This window comes from Barbus barbus (assembly GCF_936440315.1).
Source record: "Barbus barbus genome assembly, chromosome: 21".
Lineage (NCBI taxonomy): Eukaryota > Metazoa > Chordata > Actinopteri > Cypriniformes > Cyprinidae > Barbus > Barbus barbus.
This window is the reverse complement of record NC_136749.1, coordinates 5,459,981-5,477,783: the sequence shown is the minus strand read 5'-3', so window position 1 is coordinate 5,477,783 and position 17,803 is coordinate 5,459,981. Positions and strand designations below refer to the sequence as shown.

Genomic DNA, 17,803 nt, shown 5'->3' with positions numbered 1-17,803 from the left:
GTAATAAGGATGACTATTCCTTTGTTTACTTTTCATTTCTTCGGGAGAGTTATTGTTCGCGTCTGTTATGTAATAAATTACGCTCAAAAACAGCGTCTTAGTGGTAAAAAAACAACACGGTGTTGTAGCATACAGTTTTACAAACAGAATGAGACCGTCCACGGAAAAAAAAAGTCTCAGATAAGCGGAATATAGTTTATTTGAATTTGGCGCTCTCTCCTGAGTGACGCATGCTGTGACGCAGCTGTCATCTGAGCGGGGCATAACTTAGCGATCTGCTTTTTCCATAAAAAAACTTTTTTTTTTTTTTCTTCAACATTTTTTATATGTGTGTGTGGGGAATAGGGATGTAACGGTATGAAAATTTCTCATCACGATTATAGTGACCAAAATTATCACGGTTATCAGTATTATCACGGTATTGTTAAAATGTGCTGGAGATGTTCAAAAAGTACCGACACATAAATCACTTCACCAAGTTTTATACTTAAATCAACAAACAGCAAATAAAATGACTTTTTGTTTGCATAATCACTAAAACAATAACATTACCAATGAGGTCTGGATTTTAAATGACAACTTGACTGACACCAGTTTAATAGCATGTTCAAATAAATAATGTAAATGTTCAAATAAAGCTTTGAAAAAGTTTCATATAAAGGTAAACCTCACATTTCAGCCAAAATGATAGTTAAGTCAAAATGATAATTGATTAATAAGGGGAAGGGGAGGGGGGAAGTGGTGTGTGGCCAAGTATGGTGACCCATACTCAGTATTTGTGTTCTGCATTTAACCCATCCAAGTGTACACTCAGTAGTGAACATACACCCGGAGCAGTGGGCAGCCAACGTTGCGGCGCCCAGGGAGCAGTTGGGGGTTCGGTGCCTTGCTCAAGGGTCTCACCTCAGTCGTGGTATTGAGGGTGGAGAGAGTGTTGGTTATTCACTCCCCCCACCTACAATCCCTGCCGGACCTGAGACTCAAACCCACAACCTTCAGGTTACAAGTCCAACTCTCTATCCACTTATCTGCTCCATAAATAATTCTATATAGCTTATCTGAATTGTTTAAATGTGTAGAATCCACATAATCTTGTTTTTCATCAACCGGTTAATATTTACAGCAGGGCATGCAAATTTGGTCCGTTTTCTGGCCAGACAGAAACTGCACATAGGCTGGATGTAAATAAGTGTCTGTAAATCCACTCTCTGACAGCAGGTGGCGCTTTATATGGAAAAGCTGAATTACAGCTGATTCCCGTGAACTCCGCGAACAAAGCAGTATTGTGTTTAAGAACACCTCCTTTAGGTATTACATGGAGCTGAGATGAAAACAAAATGCCATCGAATCGTTTCTGAAGACAGTCAGATCCTTCAGAGGTACATTCATATAATTAATTCACTGATATATTCATTTGTATAATTCCCTCAGCACTCTTTTAAAACCTCCCAGCTTTTCCGCCCTGTTTTCACTCAGAATGAAACTCTGCTGCCGTGCGCACGTGACACTGTTACACTCTGCTTTATGCTGGACAGTGTTTATTTATCGTGAGATGTTCAGATCGCGGTAATCAAATACGGTTTTAATGATAATTAAAATATGAAACGGTAATACTAACCGTGGGGAATTTTATCATGATTTATCGTCAAACCGGTAATCGTTACATCCCTAGTGGGGAATGTGGCCGTATCTGCATGAATATCATCTGTATGGACGCACATCAGCGTGTTTATTACCGACTCTATGACGCTATCATTGTGATTCAATGATCAGCTATTATTGATTATATGGCCCATCTGTTTGATTATCATCTGTATGGACGCACATCAGCGTGTGATTACTCACTGTAAGACCATGTCTGCCAATATCACTTCATGTCTGGCAATCAGAATATATACTTCAGTATACATACTTGTCAGTCATCTGAATAGTTGATTATAATACTAATTCTGCTACAGTTACTTTTGTCAGCTGATGTAAATAGTTAAAATTCATTATAATTATTTACATACAGTACATTTCCCTTTTGAGCTAATTTGCTACATATTCAACCTGCTGTCAACAAACACTGCTTTGCATTTAATTTAAAGCCATCTTGAGTTCTCTTTTACAATAATTTTAATTTATAAATTAGGTTCAATTTAAATTATATGAATAAAAATACTTAAAAAATACTTTTAGTAAATGTTTTAAATAATAAAAAATAATCTTATAATTTACAAAACTATTTGACATACACCATCTTAACAAATGAACAAATCTCATCTTAATAAATTAATACATTTCTTAATAATTACATTATGTGCATTGTAGTTTGTAGAGTTGTGAAGCATGTTCTGAAAGAAAGGGCCTGATCTTCTTGATGTTGAATAAAGCAAATGGATGATAGATTTGATGGAACCAAATGCAGTTCTGTCTTGGCATGGTTTGGTTGAAGGTGAAGGTGAAGGTTCTTCATCAAGCAAGAAATGTCTGTTAGACAAGCTGAGATGTGAGCAGCTATCGTCGGATCATCAGGATGGAATGAGAGGTAGAGTTGAGTGTCATCAGCATAGCAGTGATATGAAAAGCCATGTTTCTGAATGACAGAACCTAGTGATGCCATGTAGACAAAGAAGAGAAGTGGTCCAAGAACTGAGCCCTGAGGCACCCCAGTAGTTAGATGTTGTGACTTGGACACTTGACCTCTCTAAGATGGACCTATCTTAGAGGTAAGACTCAAACCACTGGAATGCGGTTCCATATAAAAAAGTGAAAGCAATAAGAAAACAAGAAACAGCAATTATTTTGGTCATATAAAAATCTATCATTGTTTTTTGCACTCAAATTTCATATAAAGTAATTTTTTCACTCACTCATCTGTGATCTGATGTCGTCTCTCTGCTTTTCCAACCTCTTCATTCGTTCTTCTGCTCTCTCTTCCTCTGCTCTTCTTCTCTCTTTCATCATCTTTAAAATATTTGTATCTATTTCAAAATGGCTGCCATTGTTTTGTGCCACTGTCTCCTCAATCCTGTCTAGCAGCTCCTTGATCTGAGTGTCATCACTCCTGTTCTGATTGTTGAGAACATGATACCTGTTCCCACATTTGTCCAGCAGCCACTGGAGATCCTGCCCTTCACTCTCGATATGCTGCTCTATAGATGTGTCTAACAGAGAGTCTCCACAGGTGAAGAGCACTATAGTGTGACTCCACACTCTCTTACTGAGAAGACACAGATGCCCCTGCAGTGCTTTTCTCTCAGTATTTTTAAACCTAGTGTCCGCACGTATGACCAGTAGTACAGCATGTGGTCCAGGGGGACACAGAGACACACTGAGCAAAATCTCCTGTTTCAGTATCTCAGGGCTTTCCTGTACAGGTATGTTTATCCACCATCCTGGTGCTTCTATGACACTGATGTGTCTATCTTCTACTTCTCCATGTCTCCTCACACATTGAGCAGATCTTTTCAAGTCAAACTCCTCTCTGCCCAGGATGGTGTTTCCTGCTGAGCTCTTACCTGCTCCTCTATAACCTATTAACACAGTCCTCAGCTCTGAGAGATGTTGGACGTCTCCTGCAACAAACAGAACAAAACACTTATGCAAAACACTGTAGGTACTTTGATAGGAACGAAAGGGCACTTTATCCTTAGTGATTAGAGGGGCAGGGGCTTGAGTGTGATGTGTGAGTATGTGTTTATGAGTTAGATTAGTTTACATGTCTTAGAATTGTTCAGAAAAGTTTTGTTTGTATTTAAAGACAAGTGTCTTGTGTTATGTGCAGCGTTTGAATTTAACTTTTTCACTCACCAGCCAATTTGGCCACAATTTTTTTTACCAAAATAAGCCAACAGCTTGCTGGATGTGACAAAGCCGGCAAATCACTTGAACTTTGTGTCAGTACGTTATAAGTAGAAAGGGTTTACTGTCAGGGATTTGTCGTGTCACACTGAATCCAGTGTAGACATCATCACTGAGCGATACTGTCGACCCCAGAGGGTTAATGGGTTCTCTTATATTTTGTCGCGCCGCTCACATCTGGTGTAGACATGTATGAGTCTTCAGTCATTTTTGACTCTTCGTGATTGTCTAAATGCAAAGAAAACCAGCACATCCACTGCCCCGTTATTTGTCGGGTATGTTCAAGTAAGCTAGATATGAGCAGATGCTGCATAATTCGTCTGTTTAATATATCATGATGACTCACAAGTTATTTACAAGTGTGCAGTTTGCAAATGTAAAAATTTTGAATTCTATGTATAAACATGTCAGTTATGAAGGACAATTTATGGTTATGAAAGTTTTAATTATTCATTCTGAAAATAACCTGTGGGGGAAAAAAAACTAATTGTTCAGTTTGAACAGTTAGAATAGAGAGAGTGGGCTAGGTGTGTGGGGTCCAAGGTGATTTTCTTAGCCCTTTTCCTCACTCTGGAGATGTAAAATTCTTGGAGGTTGGGCAGAGGGGAACCGATAATACACTCAGCAGTCCTGACTGTCCGTTGTAGTCTCTTGATGTCTGATTTGGTAGCTGAACCAAACCAGAGAGTTATGGCTGAACACAGGACAGACTCGATAGCTGAGTAGAACTGTTTCAACCATTTTTTGGGGCTTTGGCGCTCTCTGAACACTGTTTGGTTCATCTTATACCAATCTACAGGCAGAAACGGAAATCAGCTAAAACTGTATTAAGAACTGTTAAAAAATTGATTAATGAAGCAGAGCGGGATTTTCATGCCTGCTTCAACTGCACTGACTGGAGTGTTTTTGAAGCTGCAGCCACTGATCTGGAAGAGCTCACAGACACTGTAACTTCATATATCAGTTTCTGTGAGGATATGTGCATTCCTACCAGGACATTCCTGTCATTCAATAATGACAAACCATTGTTTACTGGAAAACTCAAGCAGTTTTGATTCTTCCTTCATTTGGCAAAGGAAGTATAAACTCTGCTGGGCCTTTTTAGCAATGGAGTCTATGTGATTGTCCCACTTTAGGTCCTAAGAGCTGGTAGTGCCCAGAAACCTGAATGTCTCTACTATTGTTACAGTGCTGTTCATGATGGTGAGCGGGGGAATGCAGGGGGGGGGGCGTATTGAGCTCCAGGTTGTTGTGACTGCACGAGACAGCCAGCCCTTTAACCTCCTGTCTGTAAGTAGACTCGACTCCATTGTGGATGAGGCCAATGATGGTAGTATCATCTGCCAATTTCAGGAGCTTGACAGAGGGGTCATTTGCAGTGCATTTGTTTGTATACGGGAGAAGAGCAGTGGGGAGAAAACACATCCCTGAGGGGGGCGAGTGCTAATGGCGAGAGTCCTGGATGCGAGTTTGCCTAGCCTCACTAGCTGCTGCCTGTCTGTCAGGAAGTTGGTGATCCTCTGACATATTGGGTTTTCTGAGAGAAGGTCAGGCATGATGGTATTGAAGGCCGAACTGAAGTTCACAAATAAGATCCTTGCATAATTCCTAGGTCTATCTAACAGGATGTAATGCCCTGACAAAAATGCCCTGACATTTGTTTTTTCAGTATCTTAAAAACATATTATTGGCTTAAGTCTGGCAACACTGTATTCAGCACAAACTGGGCTACAATAACGAATGTACATGTTTGTGTTTTTGAGAAAACAACGTTTATGTGTGATTAGTGAAAACCTAAAATTTTTAAGTCACTGAAATAAGGCCATAAAACACAGAATATTTGTTCACAAGACTTTTGAAAACTGGATGTGGTAGACTAGAATTTTTGCTACAAAATGATGTGAAAATCATTCCGTTCACTCCTTCACCAAAAACAATATATTGATTTAACTTTTGTAAGACATGATTTGTGTTAGAAAAGTGTATGCGATAGAGTGACAATGGCCATGAATATTTAGTGATTCACACCTGAGAGACAAAAGGCCTCCCTTAATGGGCCACCGATATGAATCTGACTGAGGTAGGTAAGAAAGAGTGTGAGGAGAGTAAAATAATGTGGGGTTTTGATTATTTGTATTTTCATTATTATTTTTATTATTTGTATTTTATTTACAACACAATATAATAAAAATATTAGTGCTGCCAAACGATTAATCGTGATTAATCACATCCAAAATAAAACTTTTTGTTTACATAATATATTTATGTGCACTGTGATTATTTACTATGTATATATAAATACACACACACACACACGCACATTCAATATTTTGAAAGTATTTACATGTGTATACATTTATATATTTATATTATTATATAACGCATCACACACTATAGGCAGCACAATCCTAACAACCTGCGCACTTTGCCTATGTCTGCTAATACACTACTTTCATTTTCTGTTGGTCTCTGGAATTGTCAGTCTGCAGTAAACAAAGCAGATTTCATTACATCTACAGTATCTCACAGAAGTGAGTTGAGACGTGAGTGAGAAAAAGTTGTGTCTGCTCAATTGTGCTCCTTCTTGCAATAAAATGATCTCTATGAAGAATTTCAGTCAGGTTTCAGGCATCACCACAGTACAGAAACTGCACTTGTTAAAATTACAAATGACTTACTTCTTGCTTCAGATCAAAGCTGCATCTCATTGCTAGTATTACTTGATCTTAGTGCTGCGTTCGACACTATAGACCATGATATACTCATAGATCGATTACAAAACTATACTGGTATTCAAGGGCATGCTTTAAGATGGTTTAGATCCTACCGGTCCGATCGCTACCACTTTGTTCATTTAAATGGAGAGTCATCACAATTATCACAAGTATGGAGTACCATAAGGATCTGTCCTAGGTCCTCTGCTATTTTCAATATACATGTTGCCTCTTGGTAATATTATTAGAAAATACGGGATTAGTTTTCATTGTTGATGATACTCAACTATATATCTCAACAAGACCAGATGAAACTTCTAAACTATCTAAGCTAATAGATTGTGTAAAAAATGATTTGTGCAAAAGACTGGATGACCAATAATTTCCTCCTATTAAATTCCGATAAGACAGAGATATTACATATTGGACCAAAGAACAGTACACAGAATCTCTTGGATTACAATTTGCAACTAGACGGATGCACTGTCACATCCTCTAAAGTAAAAAATCTGGGTGTTATATTAGACAGCAACTTGTCCTATGAAAATCATATTTCCCATGTTACAAAAACAGCATTCTTCCATCTTAGAAACATTGCCAAGCTTCGAAACATGCTACCTGTTTCTGATGCAGAAAAGCTAGTTCATGCATTCATGACCTCTAGACTGGACTATTGTAATGCACTGCTAGGTGGTTGTCCTGCATCTTCAATAAACAAGCTACAGATAGTCCAAAATGCAGCGGCTAGAGTTCTTACCAGGTCAAGAAAATATGATCATATTACCCCAATTTTACAGTCTCTGCACTGGCTACCTATTCAGTTCCATATCATTTACAAAATATTATTACTTGCCTATAAGGCCCTAAATGGTTTAGCTCCTGCGTACCTAACTTGTCTTCTACCACGCTACAATCCAACCCGCTCCCTAAGGTCGCAAAACTCTGGACTTTTGGTAGTACCTAGGATAGCAAAGTCCACTAAAGGAGGTAGAGCTTTTTCACATTTGGCTCCCAAACTCTGGAATAGCCGTCCTTTATGTCTCTATTTGTTTCTCTGTTTCTGCCACGGGATTAACATCCCGTGGTAACTAGGAATGACAGAAGCTTCTGGATCCAACCCTTAAATGATCTGAGATGACCGAACACCTGAGAAAAGATAATGCCAACCCCTCAGAGGACCTCAGAGGATGCCAATGCTCAGACAACATACAGAATTACCAAATTTTGCCATAAGTTAAATATATTAAGGTTCTGCAATATATAAATATATTGTGGAAACTTAAATTCCTGTAGAGCTGCTTTGCAACAATTTGTATCGTAAAAAGCGCTATACAAATAAACTTGAATTGAATTGAATTGAAGTGAGTACACCCCTCACATTTTTGTAAATATTTTATTATATCTTTTCATGTGACAACACTGAAGAAATGACAGTTTGCTACAATGTAAAGTAGTCAGTGTACAGCTTGTATAACAGTGTACATTTGCTGTCCCCTCAAAATAACTCAGAACACAGCCATTAATGTCTAAACCGCTGGCCACAAAACTGAGTACACCCCTAAGTGAACATGTCTAAATTGAGCCCAATTAGCCATTTTCTCTCCCCATGTCATGTGACTTGTTAGTGTTGAAAGGTCTCAGGAGTGAATGGGGAGCAGGTGTGTTAAATTTGGTGTTATCACTCTCACTCTCTCATACTGGTCACTGGAAGTTCAACATGGCACCTCATGGCAAAGAACTCTCTGAGGATCTGAAAAAAATAATTGTTTCTCTACATAAAGATGGCATAGGCTATGAGAAGATTGCCAAGACCTTGAAACTGAGCTGCAGCACGGTGGCCAAGACCATACAGCTGTTTAACAGGACAGGTTGCACTCAGAACAGGTCTTGCCAAGTTGAGTGCACGTGCTTAGCGTCATATCCAGAGGTTGTGTTTGGGAAATAGACGTATAAGTGCTGCCAGCATTGCTGCAGAGGTTGAAGGGGTGGGGCGTCAGCCTGTCAGTGCTCAGACCATACGCCGCACACTGCATCCAATTGGTCTGCATGGCTGTGATCCCAGAAGGAAGCCTCTTCTAAAGATGATGCACAAGAAAGCCCGCAAACAGTTTGCTGAAGACAAGGAGACTAAGGACATGGATTACTGGAACCATGTCCTGTGGTCTGATGAGACCAAGATAAACTTATTTGGTTCAGATGGTGTCAAGCGTGTGTGGCGATAACCAGGTGAGGAGTACAAAGACAAGTGTGTCTTGCCTACAGTCAGGCATGGTGGTGGGAGTGTCATGAAGCAGAGCATGATCCCCTCCCTTTGGAGACTGGGCCGCAGGGCTGTATTCCAACATGATAACGACTACTGCCTTGCTAAAGAAACTGAGGTTAAAGGTGATGGACTGGCCAAGCATGTCTCCAGACCTAAACCCAATTGAGCATCTGTGGGGCATCCTCAAATGGAAGGTGGAGGAGCCCAAGGTCTCTAACATCCACCAGCTCTGTGATGTCGTCATGGAGGAGTGGAAGAGGACTCCAGTGGCAACCTGTGAAGCTCAGGTGAACTCCATGGCCAAGAGGTTTAAGGCAGTGCTGGAAAATAATGGTGGCCACACAAAATACTGACATTTTGGGCCCAATTTGGACATTTTCACTTAGGGTTGTACTCACGTTTGTGGCCAGCGGTTTAGACATTAACCCTATAAAACCGACGGGAGTGCCCGCGCTCCGGTTTGCGTGTCTCGGTTTAAAAGCGAATAGAAACCGAAACCAAATAATTCACAATAATTATTTTTGCATACAAAATCAGAGATGTTGCACATTCAAATCAAGCCTACAACATGCTCCTGTTGTGTTGTTTTCACCCTCTAATGAGTCTGCACAAATTGCATAAAATGCGTTTTCAACAAAAACACTAACGAAAACATTGCACGTGTTTGCACACGTTATATAGATCTGAGGTTGCTAGTTACCTTTTCCTACAACTACTATAATGTAATCATGTTCTGTGCACTATGACCCCAAGGTGTGTCGCATGTGGTGACGTCACAAGCCGCGACATTTGACTTTCATTTGCTGTAAATACTATTCAATGCGTTCTATTCGTCACTCTCTCTTTATCATTGCAATCTGTTGCTTCATCTTTTCTTTTTCACGCATACATATGCACCTTTACAAATGCAAGCACAATCACACACTCGCGTGCATATGTCAAGACTGCATGAAAAAATAAGTACATAAGTAACGTTACTTGCGTCCGACTGCTCATCTGCTCCAGATTCTGTTTCTAGTGGGGTTTATTTTTGTTTATATGTTTTATGTATTTATTTTTATTATTTTTTTACACAAGAATAACTGAGATGGTCTTTATATGGGGTGGTGATGGCGCAGTGGATAAGACGCATGCCTTTGGTGTGAGAGACCCGGGTTTGAATCCACTGTGAGACACCAATGTGTCCCTGAGCAAGACACTTAACCCCTAGTTGCTCCAGAGGCGTGCGACCTCTGACATATATAGCAATTGTAAGTCGCTTTGGATAAAAGCGTCAGATAAATGTAAATGTATATATTTATTTATTTTTCAATCAACATCGTTCTCAAAAGCAAAATGTTGTCTTTTTGACCCCACAAATTCAAATGCACTCCATTCATCTGTGAGGCATGCCACATTCCCCTCTGCATTATTCTGGTCAGGAACTGTCACAAGTGTTATCACAGCCTTTCTGAATTTTTATTTCTGATAAATTACAGATTTTAGAGTAGTGTAACTTATTATTTTACATAGTCCATTTTAGTTGTTCAATCAACATTGCTCTCAAAAGCAATATGTTATAGGTTTGACTTCACAACGCACTGTTTATAAAAATGAGTGTATCTCACAAACGAATTTATGTAATCAGTCCAAATCAATTGTATGTAATTTCAAAGTGTTTTATGCACGTTTTTTTACGTTGACAAGTTTGAGGTTGACATTTGTGATATTTCTGTATTTAGTAAAATATGTAAAAAAAAAAAAAATCTATTTTTATTTTTATTTGTTGGTTTATTGAACTTCTGAGCTATTTATCTAGTAACTATGGATTTATTACATGTATTACATGCATACATATCCTTCAAATTGGGGGTGTAAGGATTGTATTGACATTTGAAAATACTCAAAAGAATGACAGCACAGCATGTAAAAATACTAAGATATACTCAATGTAGAATTGTTCAATGGCAGGTCTTGAAGGGTTAATGGCTGTGGGCTGAGTTATTTTGAGGGGACGGCAAATTTACACTGTTATACAACCTGTACACTCACTACTTTACATTGTAGCAAAGTGTAATTTCTTCAGTGTTGTCACATGAAAAGATATAATAAACTGTATTTATAGTCATTCAAGACTACAACTCATGGCCCTACAGAGATGTGGATCAACCCAGAGGACACTGCTACTCCTGCAGCACTTTCCAATAATTTCTAATTTTCCCACTCTCCCCGTCTGACTGGAAGAGGTGGAGGTACTGGTCTGCTTATCTCTAATGATTGGAAATGTAGTCCGTTACCTTCTCTGGGTATAAACAGCTCCTTTGAATCACATTCAGTCACTATTACCCACCCTTTTAAAGTTGTTTATCGACCCCCAGGACCACAAGGTAACTTCTTGAATGAATTAGATGTGCTGCTCTCAAACTTTCCTGAGGATGGTTCTCCCCTAGTTATGCTTAGAGACTTCAACATCCACCTAGATAAACCTCAGGCTGCAGACTTCCACACTCTGCTTGCCTCTTTTGATCTCAAGAGTGTTAAAGGGATACTCCACCCCAAAATGAAAATTTTGTCAATATTCACCTACTCCCATGTCGTTCCAAACCCGTAAAAGCTTAGTTCGTCCTTGGCACACAATTTAAAATATTTTGGATGAAAACTTGGAGGCTTGTGACTGTCATATTGACTGCATAATAAATTGCACTGTCAGAATCCATAAAAGTATGAAAAGCATCGTCAGAATAGTCCATCTGTCATCAATGGTTCAATCTGAGTTTTATGAAGCGACGAGAATACTATCTGTATGCAAAGAAAATAAAAATAACAACATTTATTCAACAATTCAACTCCTTTCTGTCTCTCTGTGTCAGCGTAGCGCCATTTTGAAAAGCATCCGATGGACGCAAAGTACGTATGCTGTTCTCTGTCTTCAGTAACGCATGGATACGTATTGTACGTTCATTTACGCTGATTTGAAAGGAAACTGCGTATCCATGCGTTACGGACCATCATGGTCGAATCCCACACCACGCCTAGATAAGTGGTCCTCTGTAATGGAGAAAGCACACTGTTCTTTGCGTTTAGTCTTAACCCCAACTCTATCATATGGGCGAGAACGACATCTCGATGTCGAACCACCATCTGCTCTGATTGAGCTAGAATCAACCAATCGTTGATATAATTTAGTATGCGGATGCTCTGGAGTTGCAGTGGAGCCAGAGAAGCATCCACACACTTTGTTCGGGGTGAGAGTGCAAGGCTGAACGGAAGAACCTCAGGAACAGGAGACATGGAAATATGCATCTTTTAGATCTATCATGACAAACCAGTCCTCGGACCTGATCTGAGAAACGGCCTGTTTGATTGTGAGCATCTTGAACTTCAGTCGCATGACTGAGCGGTTCAGCTGACGCAGATCTAAAATTGGACTCAACCCCCCATCCTTCTTTGGAACAATGAAGTACCGGCTGTAGAACCCAGATTCTCTTTCGAGAGGAGGGACCCCCTCTATGGCCTCCTTCCTCAGCAGAGTATTTACTTCTCGTTCTAACATCGGAGCCTGCTCTGGACCCACCACAGTGGAAACGATCCCGTTGAAATAAGGCGGAAGAGAACCAAATTGAATTCTGTAACCTCTTTCTACTGTCTGAAGGACCCATTTTGAGATATTTGGCAGAAGCTTCCACGGTGCCCACTAAGGAAAATCTACTAATGGAATCAGTTTCTCGAGACTGACCTTCGGTGTAATAGGAGACCTCCTCAGAGGTAACGAGCCCCCCAGAGCCGCTACGTTTCCGGGCGGACACTGGGTGCACTCGCTGCAGACCGCTGTGCCCTGAATCACCAGTGGTGGCAGAGTTAACAGCTCGGTCTCCTGAGGGGAATAGGGAGAGACGGGCACTATATAATGAGGTGTACACCACTCTTCCCCAGCGGGGGCTACCTTCAGAAGCCCTGGGACACAAACATAAGGGCTTTTTTGTCGAAGACTTCTTAGACAGAAGGACGGTACTCAGATCGACCTTCGGATTCGAACTCTTCGATCGTGAGCGTCGCTCCTTTCACGAACCCTGTTCACATGGGGGCGTGCGAGTCGCGACGCTCATTTTCTGCGCCTCTCTGTATGAGGAGTGGGCACACTGTTGGTTCTGCTCCTGTCCAGTAGCCCCCTGAGCTAGAGAGCGGCAAGGAAAGAACTGCTGTTTACGAGCCTCCTGAAAAGTTGATGGCGTCGCCGAACTGGCCAGAAATTTATTGAAATTCCTTCTCGATGCCAAGCGGGGCATCGAGAAGGAAGACCCTGTCTTTCTCTTTTATATCTGACAGGGTCAACCAGAGATGCCTCTCCAAGGCTGCCATAGACAGCCCGATTACTTTGGCGGTCTCCTTTGTGGTGCGGAGAGACAAATCAACAGTTCTTGTGAGTTCTTGAATATTGTCAGATCTTATCCAGCTCTTTCAGCAGGTCTGTTTGGTAAGCTTGCAACACTGCCATCGTATGTAAGCAAGCACCAGCCTAACCTGCTGCCGTGTACCCTTTGCCTACCAGCGCTGATATAGTATGAAGCGACTTGGTGGGCAGCGCCGGGGCTTTAAGAGACGATGCTAGACCGGGAGACAGATAGCTTGCGAGCGTCTGTTCAGCCTGGGGCATTGCTCTTTAACCGCGCTCACTTAGTCTCGAGACGTTACTATAATCAACAAGGGAGGGACTAAAGAGGCGGGCCGAATTCGGTCTTCCCCACGATCTCGAAACCACAGAATGGAGATCGGGGAAAAACGGCAAGCCCCAGTGTGGAGGGAGTGGCTTAGACCTCAAAAACGCTCATCTAACTTGCTCTTCGAGGGTTCAGCCTGCTTCTCGTTGGGTCATTCAAGATGTAACTTGGCTACAGCACAAGTTATAACCTCCACAAGCTCCTCATACTGTGCAGACTGGGGTGGTTCATCATGGTCCACCTCAGAGGACAACACTCTGAGCGCCGAGCGCTCTCCGTGGGTGGAAGAAACCCACGGTTTCTGTTTACGAGCCTCCTGAAAAGTTGATGGCGTCGCCGAACTGGCCAGAAATTTATTGAAATTCCTTCTCGATGCCAAGCGCGGCATCGAGAAGGAAGACCCTGTCTTTCTCTTTTATATCTGACAGGGTCAACCAGAGATGCCTCTCCAAGGCTGCCATAGACAGCCCGATTACTTTGGCGGTCTCCTTTGTGGTGCGGAGAGACAAATCAACAGTTCTTGTGAGTTCTTGAATATTGTCAGATCTTATCCAGCTCTTTCAGCAGGTCTGTTTGGTAAGCTTACAACACTGCCATCGTATGTAAGCAAGCACCAGCCTAACCTGCTGCCGTGTACCCTTTGCCTACCAGCGCTGATATAGTATGAAGCGACTTGGTGGGCAGCGCCGGGGCTTTAAGAGACGATGCTAGACCGGGAGACAGATAGCTTGCGAGCGTCTGTTCAGCCTGGGGCATTGCTCTTTAACCGCGCTCACTTAGTCTCGAGACGTTACTATAATCAACAAGGGAGGGACTAAAGAGGCGGGCCGAATTCGGTCTTCCCCACGATCTCGAAACCACAGAATGGAGATCGGGGAAAAACGGCAAGCCCCAGTGTGGAGGGAGTGGCTTAGACCTCAAAAACGCTCATCTAACTTGCTCTTCGAGGGTTCAGCCTGCTTCTCGTTGGGTCATTCAAGATGTAACTTGGCTACAGCACAAGTTATAACCTCCACAAGCTCCTCATACTGTGCAGACTGGGGTGGTTCATCATGGTCCACCTCAGAGGACAACACTCTGAGCGCCGAGCGCTCTCCGTGGGTGGAAGAAACCGCTCCGTCAGAGCGTGCTTCCGAGCCCTGGGAGGTGGCGCTGGATCCCGTGGCAGAAGGAGGAGAAAGGGACTCGCCTGTGTCCATTCCCTCCACGAGATCCACCAGCGAACCCCACGACCGCAATCAACATATTGCCTCGGCAGACGAAGGACCATAGCCGAGAGGAATGCTGGCGAGGACTCCCTCCTCAAAGAGAGCCCTCCAAGAGCGAAGCGTTCGCAGAGAGAGGTGCTCGCAATGTGATCCCTTGAGAGCTGACTGAGCATGCTTCGACCCCAAGCAAACAACACAAAGGCTGTGTGTATCCCCGCCCGTGATGTAACGAGGGCAGGGAGAAACACAGCCGTAAACTGCTGTTGACTTTTAATCACACCACTTATCAGACTTAGACTTAGTCTTTGGCATGGCTTTATCATTTCTCACAGTGACAGACAATGGTAAATAGGACACACACACACACACAGAGCACTTCACTGAATGACAGAAGCTGCCAGTGTATCCACCTCACATGCTTTTATAGATTCCTGTTCACGTGTCACCCCGTCTGTGACATCGCACCCATTCATTGGTTTGATTACACACATGTTTCATAGCATGGTCTCGCTGAAGGCATTCCCAAAGCGTTTGACGCAGCTCGAGTTCCTGAAGGGGAACTCATCCTTTCTAATCATCCTACTACTTGTCCACTTGATCCTATTCCATCTCATCTCCTTCAAGCCATTTATCCAGCAGTTGCACCTGCATTCACTTACATAATTAACTCATCCCTTCACACTGTTTTTTCCCCTCAGCTTTTAGACAGGCTTGTTTAACTCCACTACTTAAGAAACCCATCCTTAATCCATCTCTTTTAGAGAACTACATTCCCTTCTTCCTTTCATTGCAAAAATACTTGAACAAGCAGTCTTCAACCAAGTCTCTGCCTTTTTCACACAGAACAACCTCCTCGACAGCAACCAGTCTGGTTTCCGAAGCGGACATTCAACCGAGACTGCCTGGCTCTCAGTTGTTGAAGCCCTAAGACTGGCAAGAATGGATTCCAAATCTTCAATACTTATCTTGCTGGATCTGTCCGCTGCTTTTGACAAGGTTAACCACCAGATCCTCCTGTCAATCCTATTGGCAAAGGACATCTAAGGAACCTCAATCCAGTGGTTTGAGTCTTGTATCTCAGATAGGTCCTTCAAGATATCTTGGAGAGGTGAGATGTTCGAGTCGCAGCATCTAACTATTGGGTTGCCTCAGGGCTCAGTTCTTGGACCACTTCCCTTCTCTCTCTACATGGCATCATTAAGCTCTGTCATTCAGAAACATGGCTTTTCATATCACTGCTATTTTGATGACACTCAACTCAACCTCTCATTCCGTCCTGAAGATCCGATGATAGTTGCTCGCATCTCAGCTTGTCTAACAGATATTTCTTGCTGGATGAAAGACCATCACCTTCAACTCAACCTTACCAAGACAGAACTGCTTGTGGTTCCATCAAATCCATCGTTTCATCACAATTTCACAATCCAGTTAGCCACATCAACCATAACTCCTTCAAAAACAGCCAGAAACCTTGGAGTTGTAATTGATGATCAGCTGACTTTCTCAGACCACATTGCTAAAACTTCCTTCATCATTTGGTTTATACAAGATCAAGAACATCAGGCCCTTTCTTTCGGAACATGCTTCACAACTCCTTGTTCAAGCTCTTGTTCTGTCCATGCTGGGCAATTATAATGCTCTCTTGGCAGGTCTTCCAATTAATCCATAACGCGGCAGGAAGATACATTTTTAATCAGCCAAAAAGAATGCATGTCACACCTCTGTTCATGAATTTGCACTGGCTACCAATAGCTGCTCGCATAAAATTCAAAGCATTGATGTTTGTCTTCAAAACCACCACTGGCTCTGCACCGCTTTACCTAAATTCCTTACTTCATACTTTATGTGCCCTCTAGACGCTTGCGTTCTGCAAGTGAACGTCGATTTATTGTGCCATCCCAAAGAGGCACAAAATCCCTTTCGTGAACTTTTAAATTAAATGTTCCCTCCTGGTGGAATGACCTGCCCAACTCAATCCGAGCAGCTGAATCCTTAGCCATCTTCAAGAATCGGCTTAAAACACGTCTTTATTTGACCCTCTAACTCAATATCTCAAATATCAATATCAACAGCAATATCTATTCTAATTCTATTCTTTAAAAAGAAAAACGTGTCCCTTTTAGACTTGCACTCTCTTCATTTACTAACTGCTTGTTTTCTTATATATATATATATTAGGGCCGGGACTCGATTAAAAAAATTAATCTAATTAATTAGAGGCTTTGTAATTAATTAATCGAAATTAATCGCATTTTAATCGCATATAAATATTTGACCTGAGAACAGTGAGAAGTAAGTTTTTTTTTTATATGGATTTTTAAATTTCCAATCCACAGGGCTTCTTTGTCCATGTTCACTGTGGTTTGTCTTTGGCTGTTTCTCAATATGCGTTCTTCAGCGATCTTGCGTCCTTGTGTTCTCGTTCTACGTCATCATTAACCGGTTCCAATTCTCAAGAACGCAAGTACAGAGGATGCATGAAAGTGCCCGGATATGTTCTTGAAACTGAGGATGCATCGAGTGCAGACTTGAGAGAATCGAGCTGTTAGAAATCCCAGAAAACGCTGTGGGTGGCCGGTGTACGGAAGCCTGTAAGCTTTAAAGTCGCTCTCACAAATACTTAACGGCTCTTCAAGTTGAAAGTAAACATTTATCGTTTTGTTTTGGTTAATTTTAATAAAGTTATAAGACCCGGAGAAAGTCTGCATTTTTATTGGCATATTAAAATGAATCTTAACAGTAAAACATATAACGCTGTAAAATAAAACACAATACAATTATATGAAAGTAATATCTATAATAGTATGAAATGTTTTAATAAGTTATGACATTTTGTAATATTGATTGTTCATTGGCCGTTTCTTATGCTGAGACTATGCGGTCAGTTAAGCAAGAACGCAGTACATCTCAGTTCTCATAAGTGTGCGTTCTGTGTTCTCGCGTCCTTCCGAGTTCGTTCTTCCAAGGAAGCTTGGCAAGATCGGTCTCCACGAGAACGCAAGTCCGTTCTTTGCGTTCTTGGAATTGAGAAACAGCCTTTCTGAACGCTAGTAGGTGCTCCAGTATAATTGGTCC

The 17,803-nt window shown here is 41.7% G+C and overlaps 1 protein-coding gene across 1 annotated transcript in view; it reads right to left on the bottom strand.

Annotated features, from left to right (window-relative positions):
* Positions 1-2,847: 2,847 nt before the first annotated feature.
* The window catches only part of LOC306887295 (GTPase IMAP family member 8-like), a gene marked incomplete at its 3' end in the record, with an annotated part of 31,728 nt that continues 16,772 nt past the window's right edge, over positions 2,848-17,803 (bottom strand). The window contains exon 4 of the mRNA XM_079444923.1: positions 2,848-3,560. Coding sequence (XP_079301049.1) covers positions 2,848-3,560 — 713 coding nt within the window. The remainder of the gene's footprint in view (positions 3,561-17,803) is intronic.